General features: G+C 36.9%; 1 protein-coding gene and 1 pseudogene across 2 annotated transcripts in view; one reads left to right on the top strand and one right to left on the bottom strand.

Annotated features, from left to right (window-relative positions):
• The window catches only part of STRN (striatin), a 107,860-nt gene that overhangs the window by 35,224 nt on the left and 50,317 nt on the right, over positions 1-22,319 (bottom strand). For both annotated transcript variants that reach the window (XM_007468386.1, XM_007468387.1), the window contains 4 exons: positions 14,811-14,889; positions 6,301-6,468; positions 4,035-4,170; positions 995-1,130 (listed from right to left, as the gene is read on the bottom strand). In XM_007468386.1, the coding sequence (XP_007468448.1) occupies positions 995-1,130; positions 4,035-4,170; positions 6,301-6,468; positions 14,811-14,889 (519 nt within the window). The remainder of the gene's footprint in view (positions 1-994; positions 1,131-4,034; positions 4,171-6,300; positions 6,469-14,810; positions 14,890-22,319) is intronic.
• LOC103076956 (annexin A2 pseudogene) lies at positions 15,317-16,373 on the top strand (annotated as a pseudogene).

Here is a 22,319-nt window from a genome sequence, read left to right as displayed (position 1 = left end):
CCGGGGCACGAACCCGTGTCCCCTGCATCGGCAGGTGGACTCTCAGCCACTGCGCCACCAGGGAAGTCCAGCCATTATATTCTTCAATGACTAAGTAATTATCCCAAATAATTCTTCAAATATTTACCACAAAAAAGGAAAAGAAGTGGCATTATTGCTATCAGAGTCCCTGAAGGTAAAGCCTCAAGGAAAAATTAAGATAGTTACTGTTTCCCTAACCTTATCTGTCTTTAAAGTACATAGACTGTAAGCCAAGGGAATCCTGGAATTTTTCAACCTCAGAAGAAAATTTTCTCATTCTCAGTATCTACATGCCTTCTCTCTCTCTGTCTCTCTCCTTCTCTCACACACACACACATACACACACCTGATAGAACTGATCACTTTTGAAGAATTTATCACAATCCTACCTTACCGATAAGACAATTCGTTTCCAAACGCCTAGAATGATCTGTGCTGTAGGAGTTTTCCCTAAAATACTTGTTTGAACTCTTATTAGATGTTTAAAATATTAAATTTGTTTAGAACCATTTGTGCAAAAAAATTCTACGCCTTGTACAAAATGATGAAACTTGACTAAAATGAATGAATAACTACAACTTTTTAACTTATACTTCTTTTTGCACAGAAAATGCCAAAGATGAGATCTCTAAAATCCTCTAATACATTCTCATACTCAATTTCCACAAAATCTAGATTTGCAAGTTCTACCGTCTATAGGCAGAAAACAGAGAACATTCTATATATGAATTCAAATTATTTTCATACTGTATTGCTTATGTTAAAAGATGCGGTAACTAGTTGTACAACCTTCTTTAAGCACACACACACATACCCTGCAAAAAAGGTGACAATAGAAAAAAGTCCACAGAATGTTCAACATTTCAACATTACAAGAGATTTAAAGTGTTCTTCAAGATGTTACCCTCCTAGTAAAACATTAGTTTCGTTCATTTACATAACATCTCTGGTTGGATCCAGTATGCTTCCTTACCCCAGTCTGTTCCATCGCCTGCACTTCTGGATTCATTGTCTCCTTCTTCTGATGTAACCAAAAAGTCAAACTCCTTTAGAGCTTCTTTTGTATCTCGATCTTCACTGCTATCAGGCAATACTTTTTTCCTAACAATCTAATGAAAAAAACATGTTCAATTAAAATATTAGGATATATTATGGGATTAATTTAAGTAAAGAAGACAATATCCTTTTACCACTGAATGAGAAAACCCAATTATTTTCTTCAGAAAATGCATCTTTGTTGTGTTAAATAACTGTAATACCTATCCAATTCAGTAGAAAACACAGATGTCATTTTAAAAAGATATACATTATACATTTTAAAGTAGTAATTTAAACTTTGTTAAATGATGGCTTGTTTGTTTTAAATAAACAAATGGAATCATATATTGAAAACACTGGAATATAAGACATGCATTTAAATTACAGATAGATGAAAAATGTCCCTGACATACTGTATTATGAGAACCACAACCAAATTTTACATTTCTTGGATGCAGTCTGTGCAGCAAGCAGATATTCTAATCTAACCAAAGAAAGAAACACTTCATAAAACATTGCAGGAGTTTTTCAGAATATAACCATGATAAATTTTAACTCTAGTACATCATTCTCTTACAAAAGCTAAAATCACAAAAGCTACAAACTCAGAAATGCATGCCACAAGATTGAGAAGGTATTCTGTGGGGCAGGGGGAACAATGCCCATTATTATTTCTACTGTCCCAACCTTGCATCAGTTTCCTCTAATAATTGCCTATATATTCAAATTTTTCTTCAAATATTGATCTTTTAGAGACATAATCTAGATTTAATAGCAAATCTGACAAGGGATATTATGTCTCATTTTTATACATTTAGAAATACCTCTGGAATCATAAGGTGAAGAGATCAAACATGAAAAAAGAGAAGGAGATGGGGAGGAGGAAAATGACCCAGAGTGTAATGCAAAGAAAAATCAAACTCCAATACAGGGCAAAGAACAAGAAAGGACAATGAACATATGTAGCTTTTTGAAGAAAATGCCTGAAGAAAATAGACTTAACACAACCAACAGCTACTAAGAGCCTTATGTTTCTGTATTTTCTTAGTTGAATCTATTGAATTATTTTTGATTAAAGAAATAAAATAACATTTTAAGAACCTGCTTGTTCTACTAAACATTTTAACAGCATAATTTTCAGCCATTCTCTCTATATACAGCAGTGCAATAAATCTTCTAAGTCCTGCTTATACATTGCTACATAGAGTTAGATTTTTAAAGTCTTTTGGCATGTAGCTATTATACTGCAGCTGTGAAAATCAATGTAATATATAATAAAAATTAGCAAAACTATTATAAAGAAACCAATTATTTGTTTAGAAATAAACCAAATAAAACAAAAGAAAGGAAAAACTAGACCCAAAAATTTTGGGTCCAATATTTAAATGGGGTTAAGTATGCTTATATTAGCTGTGCCTTCATTGCTTGGTCACAGAATTGCTATGATCTACACTAACTGGAGGTCAAGATATTTATGAATTTGATTATTTGAAAAGAAACCAGTTTACAGTTAGGAATTTCTATTAAGACCACACTTGATAGTTATAATAAACAGCTTATAGATTTTTAAATATTTACACTGACATAATGACTAACAACAAAACTTAAAGCATCATAATTAGTTATTATTTAACCACTGAGTTATGAATAACGTATTCTGATGGAAAAATAATATCTCAGTACAAGCATCCCATAGAAATCACAAGTCAGCACAGAATTTCCAAATGATTAGGACAGAGAAAAGTTATCATACAAGTTTCGGCATTTTCTTTTACTACAGTATATTTAAACATGTGCTATAACTACTTGTTTGAATAATAAAAAAAAGGGAGTAACTATGTGAAGTTCAAATAATATCCATGGCAGGGCTGTATTAGCACAGTACTACTGAATAGTGGCCCAGGGAAACATTAATCTGGAAGTAGTAAATTGAGTGTCTCTGATGAAAGCAGAGGACATAAAGAGAACAGAGAAATTACACTTAGAAAGCACTTTATAGTTAAACATATCATTTTCATACATAGTGTTTCATTTATTCCTCACAAAATACTCTGGGGCTAAGATGGTTATTTATTATAATCCCCATTTTACAAACTGAAAAACTAAGCCTGAAGGATTAAGAAGCACAGATAACTAGTGACAGAACTGGGACTTTAGCCCAAGGCTTTGACTCGTTCCAGTCTGCTTTATTTACACTACCTTACTTTCTCCTCCCTCTTCTTAAATAAACGTGAAGGAGGAAATGTGAACACTCTCCTAAACAGAGAAGCACACCCTCATCTCTTACTTAAAAGAAGGAGGAGAAAGACAGAGAAGGAACGAGAAGAGGGAATATGAAGAGAGAAAGAAAAGAGGGGAGAGGTTAACAAGGGGAGAGCGTAGAAGGGGATAGAATAAAGAAGGGAAGAGAAGGGAGAATTTAGATACCTCTTATTCCAGGACTCTAACATGGAAACAATAAACTTACAAAAATCTATACAAAACCACAGAATAACCCTAAACAAGTTTGGAGAAATCTAATGGAAGAGTTCTGAAAACGTGTAGAACTTGCCTACCAAAGCAACCCTGACATGAGAAACAAAAACCACACCGATCAGAATTGACGCCAGTCACCATCAGGCACCACAATGGGTCTGTGTATTGTCTTATAGCACCAAAAACAATGCATTGTTATAACACACATTTACCATGTTCACTAAACCCTACAAAAATGTTGAAATGTTTAATGAATTAACAAAAAGCTAATGAATGAAGGCCCATAAGAAAAAGCTGCTATACTAAAAAGTCTTGAATTTGAAATCAATACAAAAACTTTTAGATTAAATTTCCCCAAACTTATGGGGAATTTAGATTAAATTTCCCCACACTTTTTTTTTTTTATGGAAAAAAAAAGTTAAGGGTTGAAGTTGAAGGGTATGGATTAAAGTATGCATAAGGGTCCCTAAAAAGATTTATATCTGAGTTATTCAACTCACCGTTGAAGTATCAATGATGCTTTTCTCTCTTCCATCAATGTCATCATCTTCATCTTCATCACTGAAATCTGCAGCTGCACTTTCAAGGAATTTAAAATTATCCAGCACGGAGGCAGAATCTGTTAACTCAGATTTTCTGGTTTAAAACATATACACCTTGCTCAGTTAATTTTTTAAACTCGACATAAGAATTAATCCATGATATACAGCACTAACTTCTGTTTTGTTATTGTATTATGACACCCCCAAATCATATCATGATCTACATTGATTCTTCTCTATTACATTTCCATGGATTTTAACTGGAAAAGCAATATAGGAAGGAAGTGCCTACTCTTTTTTTTTTCCTTTTTTTTTTGTGGTACGCGGGCCTCTCACTGTTGTGGCCTCTCCCCTTGCGGAACACAGGTTCCAGACACGCAGGCTCAGTGGCCATGGCTCACAGGCCCAGCTGCTCCGCGGCATGTGGGATCCTCCCAGACCAGGGCACGAACCCGTGTCCCCTGCATCGGTAGGCGGACTCTCAACCACTGTGCCACCAAGGAAGCCCTGCCTACTCTTTTAAAAGTACTTTGCAATCATACCTACTACTTAGATTAATGGCAATCCAATATAAAGAACTCCCCCTCCTGATTCACTATTATGTTGATTTTTAAGCCAACCTTAATGCACTTCTTTTAAAAATATTTTTCTTATTATCTCTACCTCTGTTTTTTTTCTATTTCTTTTCCTCTCTGCAACTCTTCCTCTGACACAGAAGTTTCCATAACTAAGAAAATAACTAGTAAATACATCATTTTTCTCTGATGCAGTCTTGCATTTCTGAACAGCTAAAGAGTTGAAAAAAGCAAATGTGTACATAAAGTTACTAAAAACAATATTTTAGTCAAATTAATATTACTGCAAAACTTGATCCTGTTGGTTAAACCTTTTCGAAATGATTGACTTTTCAAATATGTAAGATTTTATTTTAGTTCCCTCTAAAGAATTTTAACAAAAAATTTCTTAATGGCCAGAACAGAATGATTTCTCTCATTAGGAAATGTTATAGATAAGAAGACATTTTCCTGAAAAAATTTAGCCACAACTATGGGCAAAATTCTCAAAACAGATAAATCTTAAATTTCAAATCTGCTCAGAGCTATGTTTTTGTTTTTTTCCAACCTACGCTCAATCCCTATAGAAGTCAGATTCAGAATAATACTTTTATCAGTTTCAAAAGAGAGGTCAAGGCCAAAACACAAGACAACTAGAGTGGTCTTTCCTGAGGGTCTTTATAATAATTTGAGCTAATTCATTAGGTAAAAATATAACCAGGATTAATGCCTACATTGTCTACTTCTACACAGAGAAACAATCTACATCTTACATTTATTAAAACAAGTTATATAGTCTTAACTATTAATGAATACATTTAAGAAGGCTCCAGTGACATTTGTTTATAAAAGTCGTATTTTTAAACCTTTACCTAAAGCCCATAATTTTAGTTTATGTTACAAATAATAGAAACTATGTTCTCACTAGAAAATGTATAGAGCTCAATTAAAACCACTCTTCCAGCCTAAACATGAGTTAAAATAAAGTAACATCATACTCAGACTTTCAAAGAATCTTTGGCTTTTTATTTCTTTAAGAATTTGTCTTTTTATTTCTTTAAGAATCATGTCAATTTTTTTCAATAAAGAAGAATCTCTTTATTTAACTGTCCATGTTCATTTTAAGCAGAATTACATATAATTGTATGATACATGACCCAAAAAGCAAAAAAAAATTTCTGCTACTGAATTTTTCACTTATTCTATCAATTAAAATGTATATACTTGAAATAGATACTTTTCAAGGGGAAGCTGAGTTACAGCATTATTAGATTACATGAAAATGGCTAAGAAAAGGTTTACATCAAAAGAATTAAGTATTTATATGATTTCTGGGTCACCAGGAATGAAATTTCACTCTTACTGATTTGAAGTGAATTTCCAAATAAGATCTGTTATGAAGTTCTAATAGTGACTGAGCTTCAAGATATTAAAATCTATATTAAATGCATAAATTGCAAGCAATTTAAAAATCTTAAATAAAAATATTCTTAATCATAAATGATAACTCTAATCCCTATGGTGTTATCTTCTACCAAATAAAATTTTAATTTTTTTATTAAACTTTATCATTATCTAAAAGTACAAGTATCACAAGTGTCACCCATAAGCCAAAAACATTAATAAGAACTAAAACTACAGCCAAACCACTTTCTAGACAAAATACTTACCCAATCATTGCTGTCCCTTTAACTTCAGCCTCTGTGCCATTTATAACTGAGTCCTGATTTTTGTCATCTTCCCTGTCAGTGACATCACTTGAAAAGCCCAACAAAGCTCGCACTCGTTTGGATTTCACATCTAGAATAGTATCTGTGTAACCCACCTCCTGTAGATACCTGTGTGTGAAGAGGATCTTTACAATTCAGTCATATTGGAATCAGTATTCTATTACTGAATATGTAAATAAAAACATTTCTTTAAATTCATATGCCTGCATAAGACTTAACAGTACAGTACTATGCTAGTAAGACTTGCTAATAAATAATCTTCCAGCTGCAGATGGAGCTGTCTCTTGCAGTACCAGCCTCTATGGTCACTGAGAAAAATCAAAGAACTATACAATACACCATTCATTTATCATAAGAAAAAGCTATTCCTTAATATACCTAATGGCACATTCTTTCTTCTAGGCAGGGCTGGAGTAAACTCACAGATTCTACTGAATTACTATTTTATAATAGTAACTACAATAACCAATAGTCTTTTTACACTTCTGATATTAAACTATCATTGGATAAACTGAAATCTAGAAAGTTTCTAGCATATATCTCTATGACATACAAAGTTTCTAGCATATATGGTTTCCTCCATGACATAAAAAAGACAGCATATTCCAGAGTCACTTCCACAGAAGGGAAGCTTCTATCCTGACGACAACTCTAAAATAAAAATAGACCACAACTCAATTGTGGGATGTGAGATGAGTGGGTGCACAGGGGTGTGTGTGCTGCAGAGAGGCAGCAGCATAGAAAACAGAGAATAGGCTTTGTATGGAGAGTTACACCTGGGTTCAAAGCCCATTTCTTCCACCTTCTTCCTGTGTAACATTAATTCTCCCAAACCTTAGTCTTCCTTCTCCTAAAAGAGACACACCTAGAACAGTGTCTGGCATATAGAAGGCGCTCAGTATCTATAAACAACAAAGATGAACAAAAAAGATGAAAAGTGGTAGTGGCAAGAACATGAAAAAGGCAAATGCCACTAATAATGTTATTAATAAACATGATAGACAAATGTCTACCATTAACATAAGCATTAACTTAGAGGTAAGTATCAAGTCTATGAGATGAAAGAGAAAACAAAGATCAAAAAGATAACCAGTCTGATCTAAGATCACTTTAAGATCTGGTATTAAGAGTTATTATAGGTCAAAGAGATACCTCACAAAGACATGTAACCAGAATGGAATAAATGTATCCTATCAAGTCAAGGTACTCATTTTTCAATCCTATCCAGTACCTATAGAAAATTTTTGATTAAAATTTGGATAGTAAATTTCAAACGTTCCTGATTTTAATCAGCTGGTTCTTGCAAACAAACACAAAGGTATTATGCTTTTCTATTTTTAACAAATAATACTTGATACATAACTCACTTTGGCAACAAAATCACATTACATACAACCGTTTACAAAACTGCTCATTCCATAGATGAGTTGGCTTTACTAAATAGTTACTTCCTTATTTCATTAATAAAATGTCACCTTTGAGAGGCAAATTACGAGTCTTTTAAAAGATATTTCTTGGATTGCTCACTATGATAACCACTTGTCATTAAAAAACAAAATCAGCACTTTAATAACTTATTTACTTATAAAAGGAAAATGCATAAATCACATTTAAGACCAAAGTGAAAACCCATTTATTAAATAGTAATGAAGTCTCTGGAGACTGAATTCAGCTGGAGACAGAACTCACTGGAGAATGGAGCTCATGAGGGCCTTTGGGATGACTGTGGTTCAAGGTTATAAAATTTTATTATATGGTTCATCGCTGTACTTACTATGAGGAAAGTAGAGTAAAGTTGGAAAAAAATCTAGTAACTTTGAAAAACTGAGACCAGAGGAGCGACTGGTTCAAGATGGTGGAGTAGAAGGACGTGTGCTCACTCCCTCTTGCAAAGAGCACCGGAATGCCAACTAACTGCTGGACAGTCATCAAGAGGAAGACACTGGAACTCACCAAAAAAGATACCCCACATCCAAAGACAAAGGAAAAGCCGCAGTGAGACGGTAGGAGGGGCGCAATCACAATAAAATCAAATCCCACAACCGCTGGGTGGATGACTAACAAACTGGAGAACAATTACACCACAGAAGTCCACCCACTGGAGTGAACGTTCTGAGCCCCACATCAGGCTTCCCAACCTGGGGGTCCAGCAACAGGAGGAGGAATTCCCAGAGAATCAGACTTTAAAGGCTAGCGGGATTTGATTGCAGGACTTCGACAGGACTGGGGGACACAGAGACTCCACTCTTGGAGGGCACACACAAAGTAGTGTGCGCATCGGGACCCAGGGGAAGGAGCAATGACCCCAGGGGAGACTGAACCAGACCTGCCAGCTAGTGTTGGAGGGTCTCCTGCAGAGGCAGGGGGTGGCTGTGGCTCACCACAGGGACGAGGACACTGGCAGCTAAAGTTCTGGGAAGTACTCCTTGGCATGAGCCCTCCAGAGTCCACCCTTAGCCCCACCAAAGAGCTGGGCAGGCTCCACTGCTGGGTCACCTCAGGCCAAATAACCAACAGGGAGGGAATGCAACCCCACCCATCAGCAAACAAGGAGGTTAAAGTTTTACTGAGTTGTTCCCACCAGAGCAAACCCAGCTCTACCCACCACCAGTCCCTCCCATCAGGAAGCTTGCACAAGCCTCTTAGATAGCCTCATCCACCAGAGGGCAGACAGCAGAAGCAAGAAGAACCACAACACTGCAGCCTGTGGAATGAAAACCACATTCACAGAAAGACAGACAAAATGAAAATGCAGAGGGCTAGGTTCCAGATGAAGGAACAAGATACAAACCCAGAAAAACAATTAAATGAAGTGGAGATAGGCAACCTTACAGAAAAAGAATTCAGAATAATGAAAGTGAAGATGATCCAGGACCACAGAAAAAGAATGGAGGCAAAGATCAAGAAGTTGCAAGAAATGTTTAACAAAGACCTACAAGAATTAAAGGACAAACACCTAGAAGAATTAAAGAACAAGCAAACAGAGATTAACAATACAATAACTGAAATGAAAAACATACTAGAAGAAATCAATAGCAGAATAACTGAGGCAGAAGAACGGACAAGTGACCTGGAAGACAGAATGGTAGAATTCACTGCCGTGGAACAGAGTAAAGAAAAAGAATGAAAAGAAATGAAGACAGCCTAAGAGACCTCTGGGACAACATTAAATGCACCAACATTCGCATTATAGGGGCCCCAGAAGGAGAAGAGAGAGACAAAGGACTCAAGAAAATAACTGAAGAGATTATAGTCAAAAACTTCCCTAATATGGGAAAGGAAATAGCCACCCAAGTCCAGGAAGTGCAGAGAGCACCAGGCAGGATAAACCCAGGAGAAACATGCCAAGACACATAGTAATCAAACTAACAAAAATTAAAGACAAAGAAAAATTGTTAAAAGCAACAAGAGAAAAATGACAAATAACATACAAGGGAACTCCCATAAGGTTAACAGCTGATTTCTCAGCAGAAACTCTACAAGCCAGAAGGGAGTGGCATGATATACTTAAAGTGATGAAAGGGAAGAAACTACAACCAAGATTACTCTACCCAGCAAGGATCTCATTCAGATTCAATGGAGAAATCAAAACCTTTACAGACAAGCAAAAGCTAAGAGGATTCAGTACCACCAAACCACCTCTACAACAAATGCTAAAGGAACTTCTCTAAGTGGGAAACACGAGAGAAGAAAAGGACCTACAAAAACAAACCCAAAATAATTAAGAAAATGGTAACAGGAACATACATATCGATAATTACCTCAAATATGAATGGATTAAATGCTCCAACCAAAAGACACAGGCTGGCTGAATGGATACAAAAACAAGACCCATCTATATGCTGTCTACAAGAGACTCACTTCAGACCTAGGGACACATACAGCCTGAAAGTGAAGGGATGGAAAACGATATTCCATGCAAATGGAAATCAAAAGAAAGCTGGAGTAGCAATACACATATCAGATAAAACAGACTTTAAAATAAAGAATGTTACAAGAGACAAGGAAGGACACTACATAATGGTCAAGGGTTCAATCCAAGAAGAAGATATAACAATTATAAATATATATGCACCCAACATAGGAGCACCTCAATACATAAGGCAAATCTAACAGCTATAAAAGAGGAAATCGACAGTAACACAATAATAGTGGGGGACTTTAACACCTCACTTACACCAATGGAAAGATCATCCAAAATGAAAATTAATAAGGAAACACAAGCTTTAAATGACACAATAGATCAGATAGATTTAATTGATATTTATAGGACATTCCATCCCAAAACAGCAGATTACACTTTCTTCTCAAGTGCACATGGAACATTCTCCAGGATAGATCACATCCTGGGTCACAAACCAGCCTCAGTAAATTTAAGAAAATTGAAATCATATTAAGCATCTTTTCCGACCACAACGCCATGAGATTAGAAATAAGTTACAGGGAAAAAAACACAAAAAATACAAACACAGGGAGGCCAAACAATACATTACTAAATAACCAAGAGATCACTGAAGAAATCAAAGAGGAAATAAAAAAATACCTAGAGACAAATGACAACGAAAACACAACGATCCAAAAACCTATGGGATGCAGCAAAAGCAGTTCTAAGAGAGAAGTTTAGAGCAATTCAATCTCACCTCAAGAAACAAGAAAAATCTCAAATAAACAATCTAACCTTACACCTAAAGGAACTAGAGAAAGAAGAACAAACAAACCCCAAAGTTAGCAGAAGGAAAGAAATCATAAAGATCAGAGCAGAAATAAATGAAATAAAAACAAAGAAAACAATAGCAAAGATCAATAAAATTAAAAGCTGGTTCTTTAAGAAGGTAAAATTGATAAATCATTAGCCAGACTCATCAAGAAAAAGAGGGAGAGGACTCAAATCAATAAAATTAGAAATGAAAAAGGAGAAGTAACCACAGACACTGCAGAAATACAAAGCATCCTAGGAGACTAATACAAGCAACTCTGTGCCAATAAAATGGACAATCTGGAAGAAATGGACAAATTCTTAGAAAGGTATAACCTTCCAAGACTGAACCAGGAAGAAATAGAAAATATGAACAGACCAATCACAAGTACTGAAATTGAAACTGTGATTAAAAATCTTCCAGCAAACAAAAGTCCAGGACCAGATGGCTTCACAGGTGAATTCTATCAAACATTTAGAGAAGAGCTAACACCCATCCTTCTCAAACTCTTCCAAAAAACTGCAGAGGAAGGAACACTCCCAAACTCATTCTATGAGGCTACCATCACCCTGATACCAAAACCAGACAAAGATACTACAAAAAAAGAAAATTACAGACCGATATCGCTGATGAATACAGATGCAAAAATCCTCAACAAAATACTAGCAAACAGAATCCAACAACACATTAAAAGGATCATACACCATGATGAAGTGGGATTTATCCCAGGGAAGCAAGGATTCTTCAATATACATACATCAATCAATGCGATACACCATATTAACAAATTGAAGAATAAAAACCATATGATCAACTCAATAGATGCAGAAAAAGCTTTCGACGAAATTTAACACCCATTTATGATAAAAACTCTCCAGAGAGTGGGCACAGAGGGAACCTACCTCAACATAATAAAGGCCATATATGACAAACCCACCGCAAACATCATTCACAATGGTGAAAAACTGAAAGCATCTCCTCTAAGATCAGGAACAAGACAAGGATGTCCACTCTTGCCACTGTTATTCAACATAGTCCTAACCATGGCAATCAGAGAAGAAAAAGAAATAAAAGGAATCCAAATTGGAAAAGAAGAAGTAAAACTGTCACTGTTTGCAGATGACATGATACTATACATACAGAATCCAAAAGATGCCACCAGAAAACTAGTAGAGCTAATCAATAAATCTGGTAAAGCTGCAGGATACAAAATTAATGCACAGAAATCTCTTGCATTCCTATACACTAACAACGAAATATCAGAAAGAGAAATTAAGGAAACAATCCCACTCACCACTGCAACAAAAAGAATAAAATAACTAGGAATAAACCTACCTAAGGAGACAAAAGACCTGTATGTAGAAAATTATAAGACACTGATGAAAGAAATCAAAGATGAAACAAACAGATGGAGAGATATACCATGTTCTTGGATTGGAAGAATCAATATTGTGAAAATGACTATACTACCCAAAGCAATCTACAGATTCAATGCAATCCCTATCAAACTACCAATGGCATTTTTTATAGAACTAGAACAAAAAATCTAAAATTTGTATGGAGACACAAAAGACCTCAAATAGCCAAAGCAATCTTGAGGGAAAAAAATGGGAGCTGGAGGAATCAGACTCCCTGACTTCAGACTATACTACAAAGCTACAGTAATCAAGAAAGTATGGTACTGGCACAAAAACAGAAATATAGATCAATGGAACAGGATAGAAAGCCCAGAGATAAACCCACACACCTATGGTCAACTAATGTATGACAAAAGAGGCAAAGATATACAATGGAGAAAAGACAGTCTCTTCAATAAGTGGTACTGGGAAAACTGGACAGCTACATGTAAAAGAAAGAAGTTAGAACACTCCCTAACACCATACACAAAAATCAACTCAAAATGGATTAAATACCTAAATTTAAGACACAGTACTATAAAACCCCTATAGGAAAACACAGGAAGAATGCTCTTTGATATAAATCACAGCAAGATCTTTTTTGACCCACCTCCTAGAGTAATGGAAATAAAAACAAAAATAAACAAATGGGACCTAATGAAACTTAAAAGCTTTTGCACAGCAAAGGAAACTATAAACAAGACGAAAAGACAACCCTCAGAATGGGAGAAAATATTTGCTAACAAATTAACAAAGGATTAATTTCCAAAATATATAAACAGCCCATGCAGCTCAATATTAAAAAAACAAACAACCCATTCCAAAAATGGGCAGAAGACCTAAACAGACATTTCTCCAAAGAAGACATATAGATGGCCAAGAGACACATGAAAAGCTGCTCAACATCACTAATCATTAAGACAAATGCAAATCACAACTACAATGAGGTATCACCTCACATTGGTCAGAATGGGCATCATCCAAAAATCTACAAACAGCAAATGCTGCTGAGGGTGTGGAAAAAAGGGAACCCTCTTGCACTGTTGGTGGGAATGTAAACTGCTACAGCCACTATGGAGAAGAGTATGGAGATTCCTTAAAAAACTAAAAATAGAATCACCATATGACTCAGCAATCCCACTACTGGGCATACACCCAGAGAAAACCATAATTCAAAAAGACACATGCACCACAGTGTTCACTGCAGCACTATTTACAATAGCCAGGTCATGGAAGCAACCTAAATGCCCACTGACAGACAAATAGTTAAAGAAGATGTGGTACATATATACAATGGAATATTACTTGGCCATAAAAAGGAACGAAATTGAGTCATTTGTAGAGACATGGATGGACCTAGAGACTTTCATACAGAGTGAAGTAAGTCAGAAAGAGAAAAAAAGATATCATATATTTACACATATATGTGGATTCTCGAGGAATGGTACAGATGAACCAGTTTGCAAGGCAGAAATAGAGACAGAGATGTAGAGAACAAATGTATGGACACCAAGCGGGGAAAGTGGGGGGGCGGGGATGAATTGGGATTGACATATATACACTAATACATATAAAATAGATAATAAGAACCTGCTGTATAAAAAATAAATAAAATTTAAAACATAAATAAATAGTAATGAAGTCTCATTTCCTTCTCACTTTGAGGAGATAAAAAATAGATGTAAGAAGACACTTTAATATTCTCTTCCCATCATCAAAAGAAATGGCTGGCATGCAATCTGCTCTGGAAACCACAGGTTTAGACTATTCACAAGCAACCGCAAAAGTTTAAACCAGGTAGCAAATTTCATTTTACTGAGGCACAAATCAAAATACCAATTTCAAATGTGATATGCAAGGGTCAGGCACTGAGCTGGTGAGTGAGTCTAGCCCACTGCCTGACATCTGAACCTCAACCTAGCTTTGATCCCTCTTTATACTCTCAAGTTCACATTTTATAGGAGAAACTATATGTTAGCATAAAATTTACAAACTTGGGTAATCCAAGAAGTTCTTCTATCTATTTAAAATAAAGTTTAAAAATATAACACAAAAATTACATGATTAGACTTATATTAAAATATATGTATATTCATGTGTAAAAGGTACAAGGAAAAGAGTAACTTTAAGGGTATAGAATTCTTTAAACTATAAATTTAAGCATATATAAATTAGAAGCTTTAAGCTGTACACTTCCTGATAAAGCTAAAATTATGGAGAGAGAACTTATTCTTAATTCTTACTAATATTTAATGAAAAAATAAATTCCTCCATAGGGGAAAAAGTATTTAATATGAAAAAGGAACAGTAATTCAAAGAAGCTTTTTCACAGCAGATACTTTCATGAGATACTTACTGTCTGAGTAGTTGTCGACCTTGTTTCCACATTAACTGGCTGTTTTGTTGTGGCTGCACCTCTGTTTCATTACCTTCATCTGGAAAACATTAAATCATAAAAAAAACTGACGTTATATACATTAGAGGGTATCTCAATTCATTAAAAATGTCCAATAAAAATTTATAAGATTAAGAACACTACACTGTAAGGTATGTTTTAGGACAATGGAAATTCTGTTTTTAAGTTTAATTTCCGTAACAAAACTCTAATATAAATTCATTATTGCTACTAGATTTCCCTGAGAATTTCAGAACTAAAATAAAGACTTTTCCCCAATTTTTAGGTAACCTGAGAATTTTCCTTCAGGACAAATCAAGTCACACAAGAGTCAAAAGTATTACGAAGCACCACATCAGAATTAGAACAAAATGCCCAGGAACGATGCTTCAAAAAAAAAAAAAAAGCCGATCTGGTAAAGAGTAGATAGGTAAGAAATAATCCCTGCTCTGCACCTGGCACGCTCGCAGCGCACCGCACCCGGCCCAGCTTCTTTCAAAATGTCTACCGTTCATGAAATTCTCTACAAGCTCAGCTTGGAGGGTGATCACTCCACACCTCCAAGTGCACACGGGTCAGTCAAAGCGTACACCAACTTTGATGCTGAGCGGGATGCTCTGAACGTTGAAATGGCCATCGAGACTAAGGGTGTGGATGAGGTCACCATCATCAACATTTTGACCAACCGCAGCAATGAACAGAGACAGGATATTGCCTTTGCCTACCAGAGAGGACCAAAAAGGAACTTCCATCAGCACTGAAGTCAGCCTTGTCCGGCCACCTGGAAACAGTGATTTTGGGCCTACTGAAAACACTTGCTCAGTATGACGCTTCCAAGCTGAAAGCCTCCATGAAGGGGCGGGGAACGATGAGGGCTCTCTCATTGAGTTCATCTGCTCAAGGACCAACCAGGAGCTGCAGGAAATCAACGGAGTCGACAAGGAAATGTACAAGACCAATCTGGAGAAGGATATCATTTCCGACACATCTGGTGACTTCCGCAAGCTGATGGTTGCCCTATCGAAGGGTCGAAGAGCAGAGGATGGCTCTGTCATTGATTATGAACTGACTGACCAAGATGCCCGGGATCTCTATGATGCTGGCAGAAGAGAGGAACTGATGTTCCCAAGTGGATCAGCATCATGACCGAGCGGAGTGTGTGCCACCTCCAGAAAGTATTTGAAAGTATTTGAAAGGTATAAGAGCTACAGCCCTTATGACATGCTGGAGAGTATCAACAAGGAGGTCAAAGGAGACCTGGAAAATGCCTTCCTGAACCTAGTCCAGTGCATTCAGAACAAGCCCCTGTGTTCTGCTGACAGACTGTATGACTCCATGAAGGGCAAGGGCACTCGTGATAAGGTCCTGATTAGAATCAGGATCTACCACAGTGAAGTGGACATGTTGAAAATTAGATCTGAATTCAAGAAAAAGTATGGCAAGTCCCTGTACTACTACATTCAGCAAGACATCAAGGGCTACTACCAGAAAGCGCTGCTGTACCTGTGTGGTGGGGATGACTGAAGCCCACAATGGCCTGAGGGTCCAGGATGGCTGCTCCGCACTCCTAGCTAACAGTTCTACACAGTCAGCTTGTGGCTAACAGCCCCCTTGTGCCCATCCCTGGGAGGATGACGTTAGCACTTCCCACCCCACCTGCTCCATCCTTAGTTTAGTTGCCTAAGCATTACGTGGCTTTCTGGTCTAGTCTCTCTTTACAGTCAAAGAAATGAACATTCCAAGGAGCTGGAAGTGAAATCTATGATGTGAAACACTTTGTCTTCTGAGTAATGTGTCATAAACATGAATAAACTGAATTTTTACTTTAGGAACAAGTAAAAAAAAAAAAGAAAGAAAGAATCCCAAGCCAAATCTATTTCCTTTACTAGTCATTAAATGAAAACCTCACGCACTCTTTTTTTAAGACATTCTTTAGATGAAAACCTCCTAGGCCCTGTAAACCTTCAATTCATCATTTGGTAGAAGCCGAATCTTTCAAAAAGATGATAAGAGACTTTCCTGGTGGCGCAGTGGTTAAGAATCTGCCTGCCAATGCAGGGGACATAGGTTCGAGCCCTGGTCTGGGAAGATCTCACATGCCGCGGAGCAACTAAGCCTGTGTGCCACAACTACTGAGCCTGTGCCCTAGAGCCCGCAAGCCACAGCTACTGAGCCCATGTGCCACAACTACTGAAGCCCACGCACCTAAAGCCCGTGCTCCGCAACAAGAGAAGCCACGACAATGAGAAGCCCACGCACCGAAACAAGCAGCCCCTGCTTGCCGCAACTAGAGAAAGCCTGCATGCAGCAACAAAGACCCAATGCAGCCAAAAATAAAAAATAATAAATAAATAAATATGCCTAAATCCTTTCTACACCATCCTCAGATATACTCAACTGCCTTTGCCTACTTTGGTAGCTAGTGATGTTACCAAGGAGTGGTACATCCATTCAATGGAATACTACTCAACAAGAACAAGAAATGAACTACTGATACACACCAACATATAAGAATCTCAAATGCATTATGCTAAACAGTAGACCCTAGATTCAAAAGACTACATTCTGTATGATTCTGGAATTGATATGATTTTCTCAAAAAGGCAAAACTGTAGGAACAGAAAACATATTAGTGGTTGCCAGGGGATTAGAGTAGGGAAGGAGAGGTTAACTACAAAGGGTATTAGTAACAAGACTGTACGTGTTTATGAAAACACCAAAAAGGTGAATTTCACTGTATGTAAATTATACCTTAATAAAAAATAAATTAAGCCAAATCAAATAAGAATGCATCCTCACTCTCTTTTTAAAAAGTGTATTCTTATACTGAGATAAAATCCGACTCCCTGGGTGATCATTTTGTAATATATTAAAATATCAAACCACTATGTTGTATACCTGAAACTAATATAATATTGCAAGTCAATTATACTTCAATGAGAGAAAAAGAAAAGGAAAGCAAGCACTCAGTCTTGACTCAGTTAACCCAGCTATATGACAAAAACAGCAAGGCTATGACCGCTGCTTACTATATTATTCCACACTGGATCATGACTAGGCTCCAGATGATTGCAAGGAAGCAAACGAAACCTCATGGAAATATAACCAGTCACAACACTTACTAAGAATGAAGAGATTCAAAGACCTATAGAGCTTGAAGAGTCCTTATCTCCTTGGTAATGGATTTGAGGAAAACTGCTTACCTTAATTCTTTTATTAGATTAGTGTATGAATTAATGATCTAAGATTATGTCTGCAATCATAGATATAACCACACAAACATAAAACAGGCTCTTTACTCAACATTGCCAAAATCTATTTTCCACTGATTTAGAGAAATAATCAGTGGTATAGCCTTCTGTAAGAGCAACAAGTTTCAATGCCTGCAAAGTAATTATAAAGACAGAAATCCTGATTCTGGATAAATTTCTCCGAAGTAAATTTTTCTTTCTCTATTTAAAAAAAAAAAAAAAAATCTGACTCTCTGGGTCACATGTGAACTTGTATTTCCCCACACTTCCTTATCCAGGCTAAACACTTAGTTCTCTCAATGGTTAGTAAGTATTCATCAACTATCAGATTCATTCTTACCTTATCAAGTTCAAAACGTGACATTATACAAAAATGAGGATTTTAAAGTGGGTAAGAACTGAATTTCTTGGTAATGTTAAAAGTATCTGACTGGCATTTCCAGTCAAGTTGGAGTAACAGGGACCCAATTTACCCTCCTGCTTGAAGCAACTATAAATCAAAATGGTTAAGACATTGGACACCAGGCAACAGAGGGCAGCAATCCCTGAGAAAAGGGAACCAAACAGGTGAGCCTATGATTGTTCCAGCTTACTGCCTTGATAGAGTTTCCCGATCACAGCATAGGGAGGGAGAACAAAAATAATATCTAAAGAAACAGGGACTGAAAAGTTCCAAATTTCATGAAAACTATAAACCCATAGATCCAAGAAACCCAACAAATCCCAAGCACAAGAAACACTGCGGTGGGGGGCGGGGCGGGGTGTGGAACTACACCAAAGCACATCATAATAAAATTGCTTAAAACCAATGATAGAGAGATACCTTAAAAGCAGCCAGAGAAAAAGGTCACTCATATACAGAGGAATAAAGATAAGAATGACAGAAGATATCTCATCAGAAACAATGCAAGCAGCAAAATAAAGACTTTTTCAGACACACAAAAGCTCAAAGAATTCATTATCAGCAACCCGTATTACAAAATATGTTAAAGAAAGTCCTTAAGACAGAAGGAAAATGATACCAGAAAATATGGATGCACACAAAGGAATGATGAGCACTGGAAATATATGCTTTTTATGTTATTTAAATCTCTTTGAAAGAGAACTGTTGAAACAAAAATAATAATGTAGTGTATGGTTTATATATATACAGAGAAGTAAAATGTATGAAAACAACTGCACAAAGACAGAAAGGAGAGATGGAAGTACAGTTAGGAGGTTCTCATACTACACATGAAGTGGTATATTAGCACTTAAAGACAGAACTCTAATAACTTAAAAACATATACTATAAATCCTAAAGCAACCAATAAAATAAGAGTTGTAGCTAATAAGTCAGCAAAAGAGATAAAAAGAAATCATAAAAAATACTACATTAGGGGCTTCCCTGGTGGCGCAGTGGCTAAGAATCCGCCTGCCAATGCAGGTGACACAGGTTCGAGCCCTGGTCCGGGAAGATCCCACATGCCACGGAGCAACTAAGCCAGTGCACAACAACTACTGAAGCCAGTGCGCCTAGAGCCCATGCTCCGCAACAAGAGAAGCCACTGCAATGAGAAGCCCACACAATGCAACGAAGAGTAGCCCCCGCTCACTGCAACTAGAGAAAGCCTGCACGTAGCAATGAAGACCCAATGCAGCCAAAAATAAATAAATAAAATTTTGAAAATATATACTAGATTAATCCAAAAGAAATCAAAAAATGAGGAAAAGGGAGCAAAGAACATATATAACAAATAGAAACCAAACAGCAAAGGTGACAGCTTTAAAGCTCACTGTATCAATAACCACATTAAATGTGAATGGTCTAAACATCTCACATAAAAGGCAGAATCTGTTACTCTGGATAAAGATATTCTATTTTTAATAAGTATCTGGCTTCTAATATTAAGTAGGAGAAACTGAAATATCAAAGATAAATAGATTTTAACGTAACTTAGGGTAATATTCTCCTGAAGTAGAAATGTAAAGGTTTGGAAGTGGAACAAAACAGAAAAAATGTCAGAGGGCAAACGAATTTTTTTGAAAAATGTTTCAGAAAACATCTGGATTATCAGTTTCAGGAAAATATAGTAAATGGATAAAAGAATGAAGAACGAAAAATGCCTGCTTCTTTAATTTGGATATACCACCTTCTACCCTCTCCTAGTCACTGTCCTCATCACTGTCACCTACAAATCCCTTGATAACACTAAACCAGGCATCCTTCCTCTGTAACCAAACTTTTACATCATCTTGAGTGAAGTTAATATTCATGTGGGTGATCCACTTCAGCTTCTGCACAACCACCACCCTCTCAACTGTCATGCCTTAGATACTGTCATTATGAAGAACTGTCATTGATGCAAACTCACTCTCTGAGCATATCCTTCAAGCTCAATACCCCTAATTCACCAGGCACTTTGATTTAGGTGGGACCTTAGATCAGGGGCTGGCAAATTTTGGCCTGCAGGTCAAATCCAGCCTGCCACACTTATTCATTTATGTGTTGTGGCTGCTTTCATGTTATGATGGCAGAGTTGAGTAGTTTCAACAGAGAACATGGCCTACAAAGCCCAAATATTACTATCTGACCCTTTACAAAAGAGTTTGCTGACCTGCTCTAGACTGTTGCCTATCCCCTGACTTTGATCCATTAGCCTCCCTTTGCCTTCACTTTCTTTCCTCTCTAGTTTTAGTTCAGTGTCTATCAATTCAACCATTCTTTTGACAGTGTCTTCATGTCCCCTTGTCTCTCCATGAATTCAACTGTCAACTATTTTCATTCTATTATCTTTTACTTAGGCTGCCAATTGTGCAACCAGCAGCACTTCTACATAAACTTACGATTACACAACTCAATCGGACGCTTAGCTTTTCTCAATCTTACTATTTCTTAGTAAATTTGTTCTCCTGTTCATTATTATTTTAAACCTTCTCCACTTTTCTTAAACCTCTGATGTATTCTTAGCAGATAATCCAGTCTCATACATAAAGCTATCGTATTAAATATCCACCACCAGACCAAAACCCAAATCTACACACCTATCACCTAACTTCCTATATTCTCTCTTGGTAACAATAAAAGACATGTTCCTCCTGCCATTCTCCAGCTATGTTCAGAATCCAATCCCTATCACTTCTTCAGATACCTTCATATCGTATCTCTGCTCTCTCCTTTATATTTGCTCCTCCTCTAAGAAACATGTCACACACATACATACACACACACACATTCTCTCTCTCTCCTCCTTGACCCCATGGGTCCTTTCAGCTATTTCCCCCTAATCCCTCACCTTCACCTCCACAATCTAGGCTTCCTTAAAGCTTACTACACGTAGTCTTCACTTTCTATGCACAGTCTTCGTTTCTGCCCTCAACTCTCTCCTAAGACTGCTCACAATAAAGTTCCCAGTGACCTGTGTGTCACTAAATCCTAGAGATACTCTTCAGATCCCTGGGCATTAATCAGTAGTGCTGAAGGATCCTTCCTTCTGGAAACCCTCTCTTCTCTTTATCTCCATGCTCCTGATTTTCCTCCTACCATTAAAATAATCCTCATCAGTTTCCTTTTCAGGTTTCTATTCTTCTACCAGTTTTTTAAATGTTGCCATTCCTCAGGGCTCCATTTTAGACCCTCTTCTTACTCTGCATAAGGTCCCTGGCTGAGCTCTTCCACCCCAGTGGCAATGAGTGTCATTAGTACTAGATGCTATATGCTCTCAAATCTACATATTAAACCCATGTCTCTGGCTTGAGCTCCACACTCACATGCTCAGCTGTCTACTAGCCATTTCTGCTTGATGGCCTAACAAGTAAATCCAAAAGTGAACCCACCATCTTCCACACGTACTTCTGGTCTAGTTTTTTAAACTAGAAGTGTGGGAGTCATCCTGGATTCTCCCCTTTTTAAATCCCCTACATCTAAACAAGAACTAATTTCCTGCAGATTTTACTTCCTAAATATTTCCTGAACACACCCACTTCTCTTCAACTACATTGTTAGTACCCTTGTCAAGGTAACCTTCCTCATTTACCCAGGTGGCTGCAAAGTCCTCTAACCCGTCTCCCCATCTCTAGTTTTACTCCTCTCTAACCCATCTTCCACACTGCTGTCAGCATGATCTAAGAGCAAATCTGATCACAAGAGCCCTGATTAAGACCCTTCAAAAGCCTTCTCGTAACTCTTAGTTAATCTTCCCTCCTGGTTAACTCTCTAGCTGCATCTAGAAACACTCTT

This window comes from Lipotes vexillifer, unplaced genomic scaffold, assembly GCF_000442215.2.
Source record: "Lipotes vexillifer unplaced genomic scaffold, Lipotes_vexillifer_v1.1 scaffold1149, whole genome shotgun sequence".
NCBI classification, from domain to species: Eukaryota; Metazoa; Chordata; class Mammalia; order Artiodactyla; family Lipotidae; genus Lipotes; species Lipotes vexillifer.
Note: the sequence above shows the minus strand (reverse complement) of the source record. Positions and strands in the feature narration are given on the sequence as shown.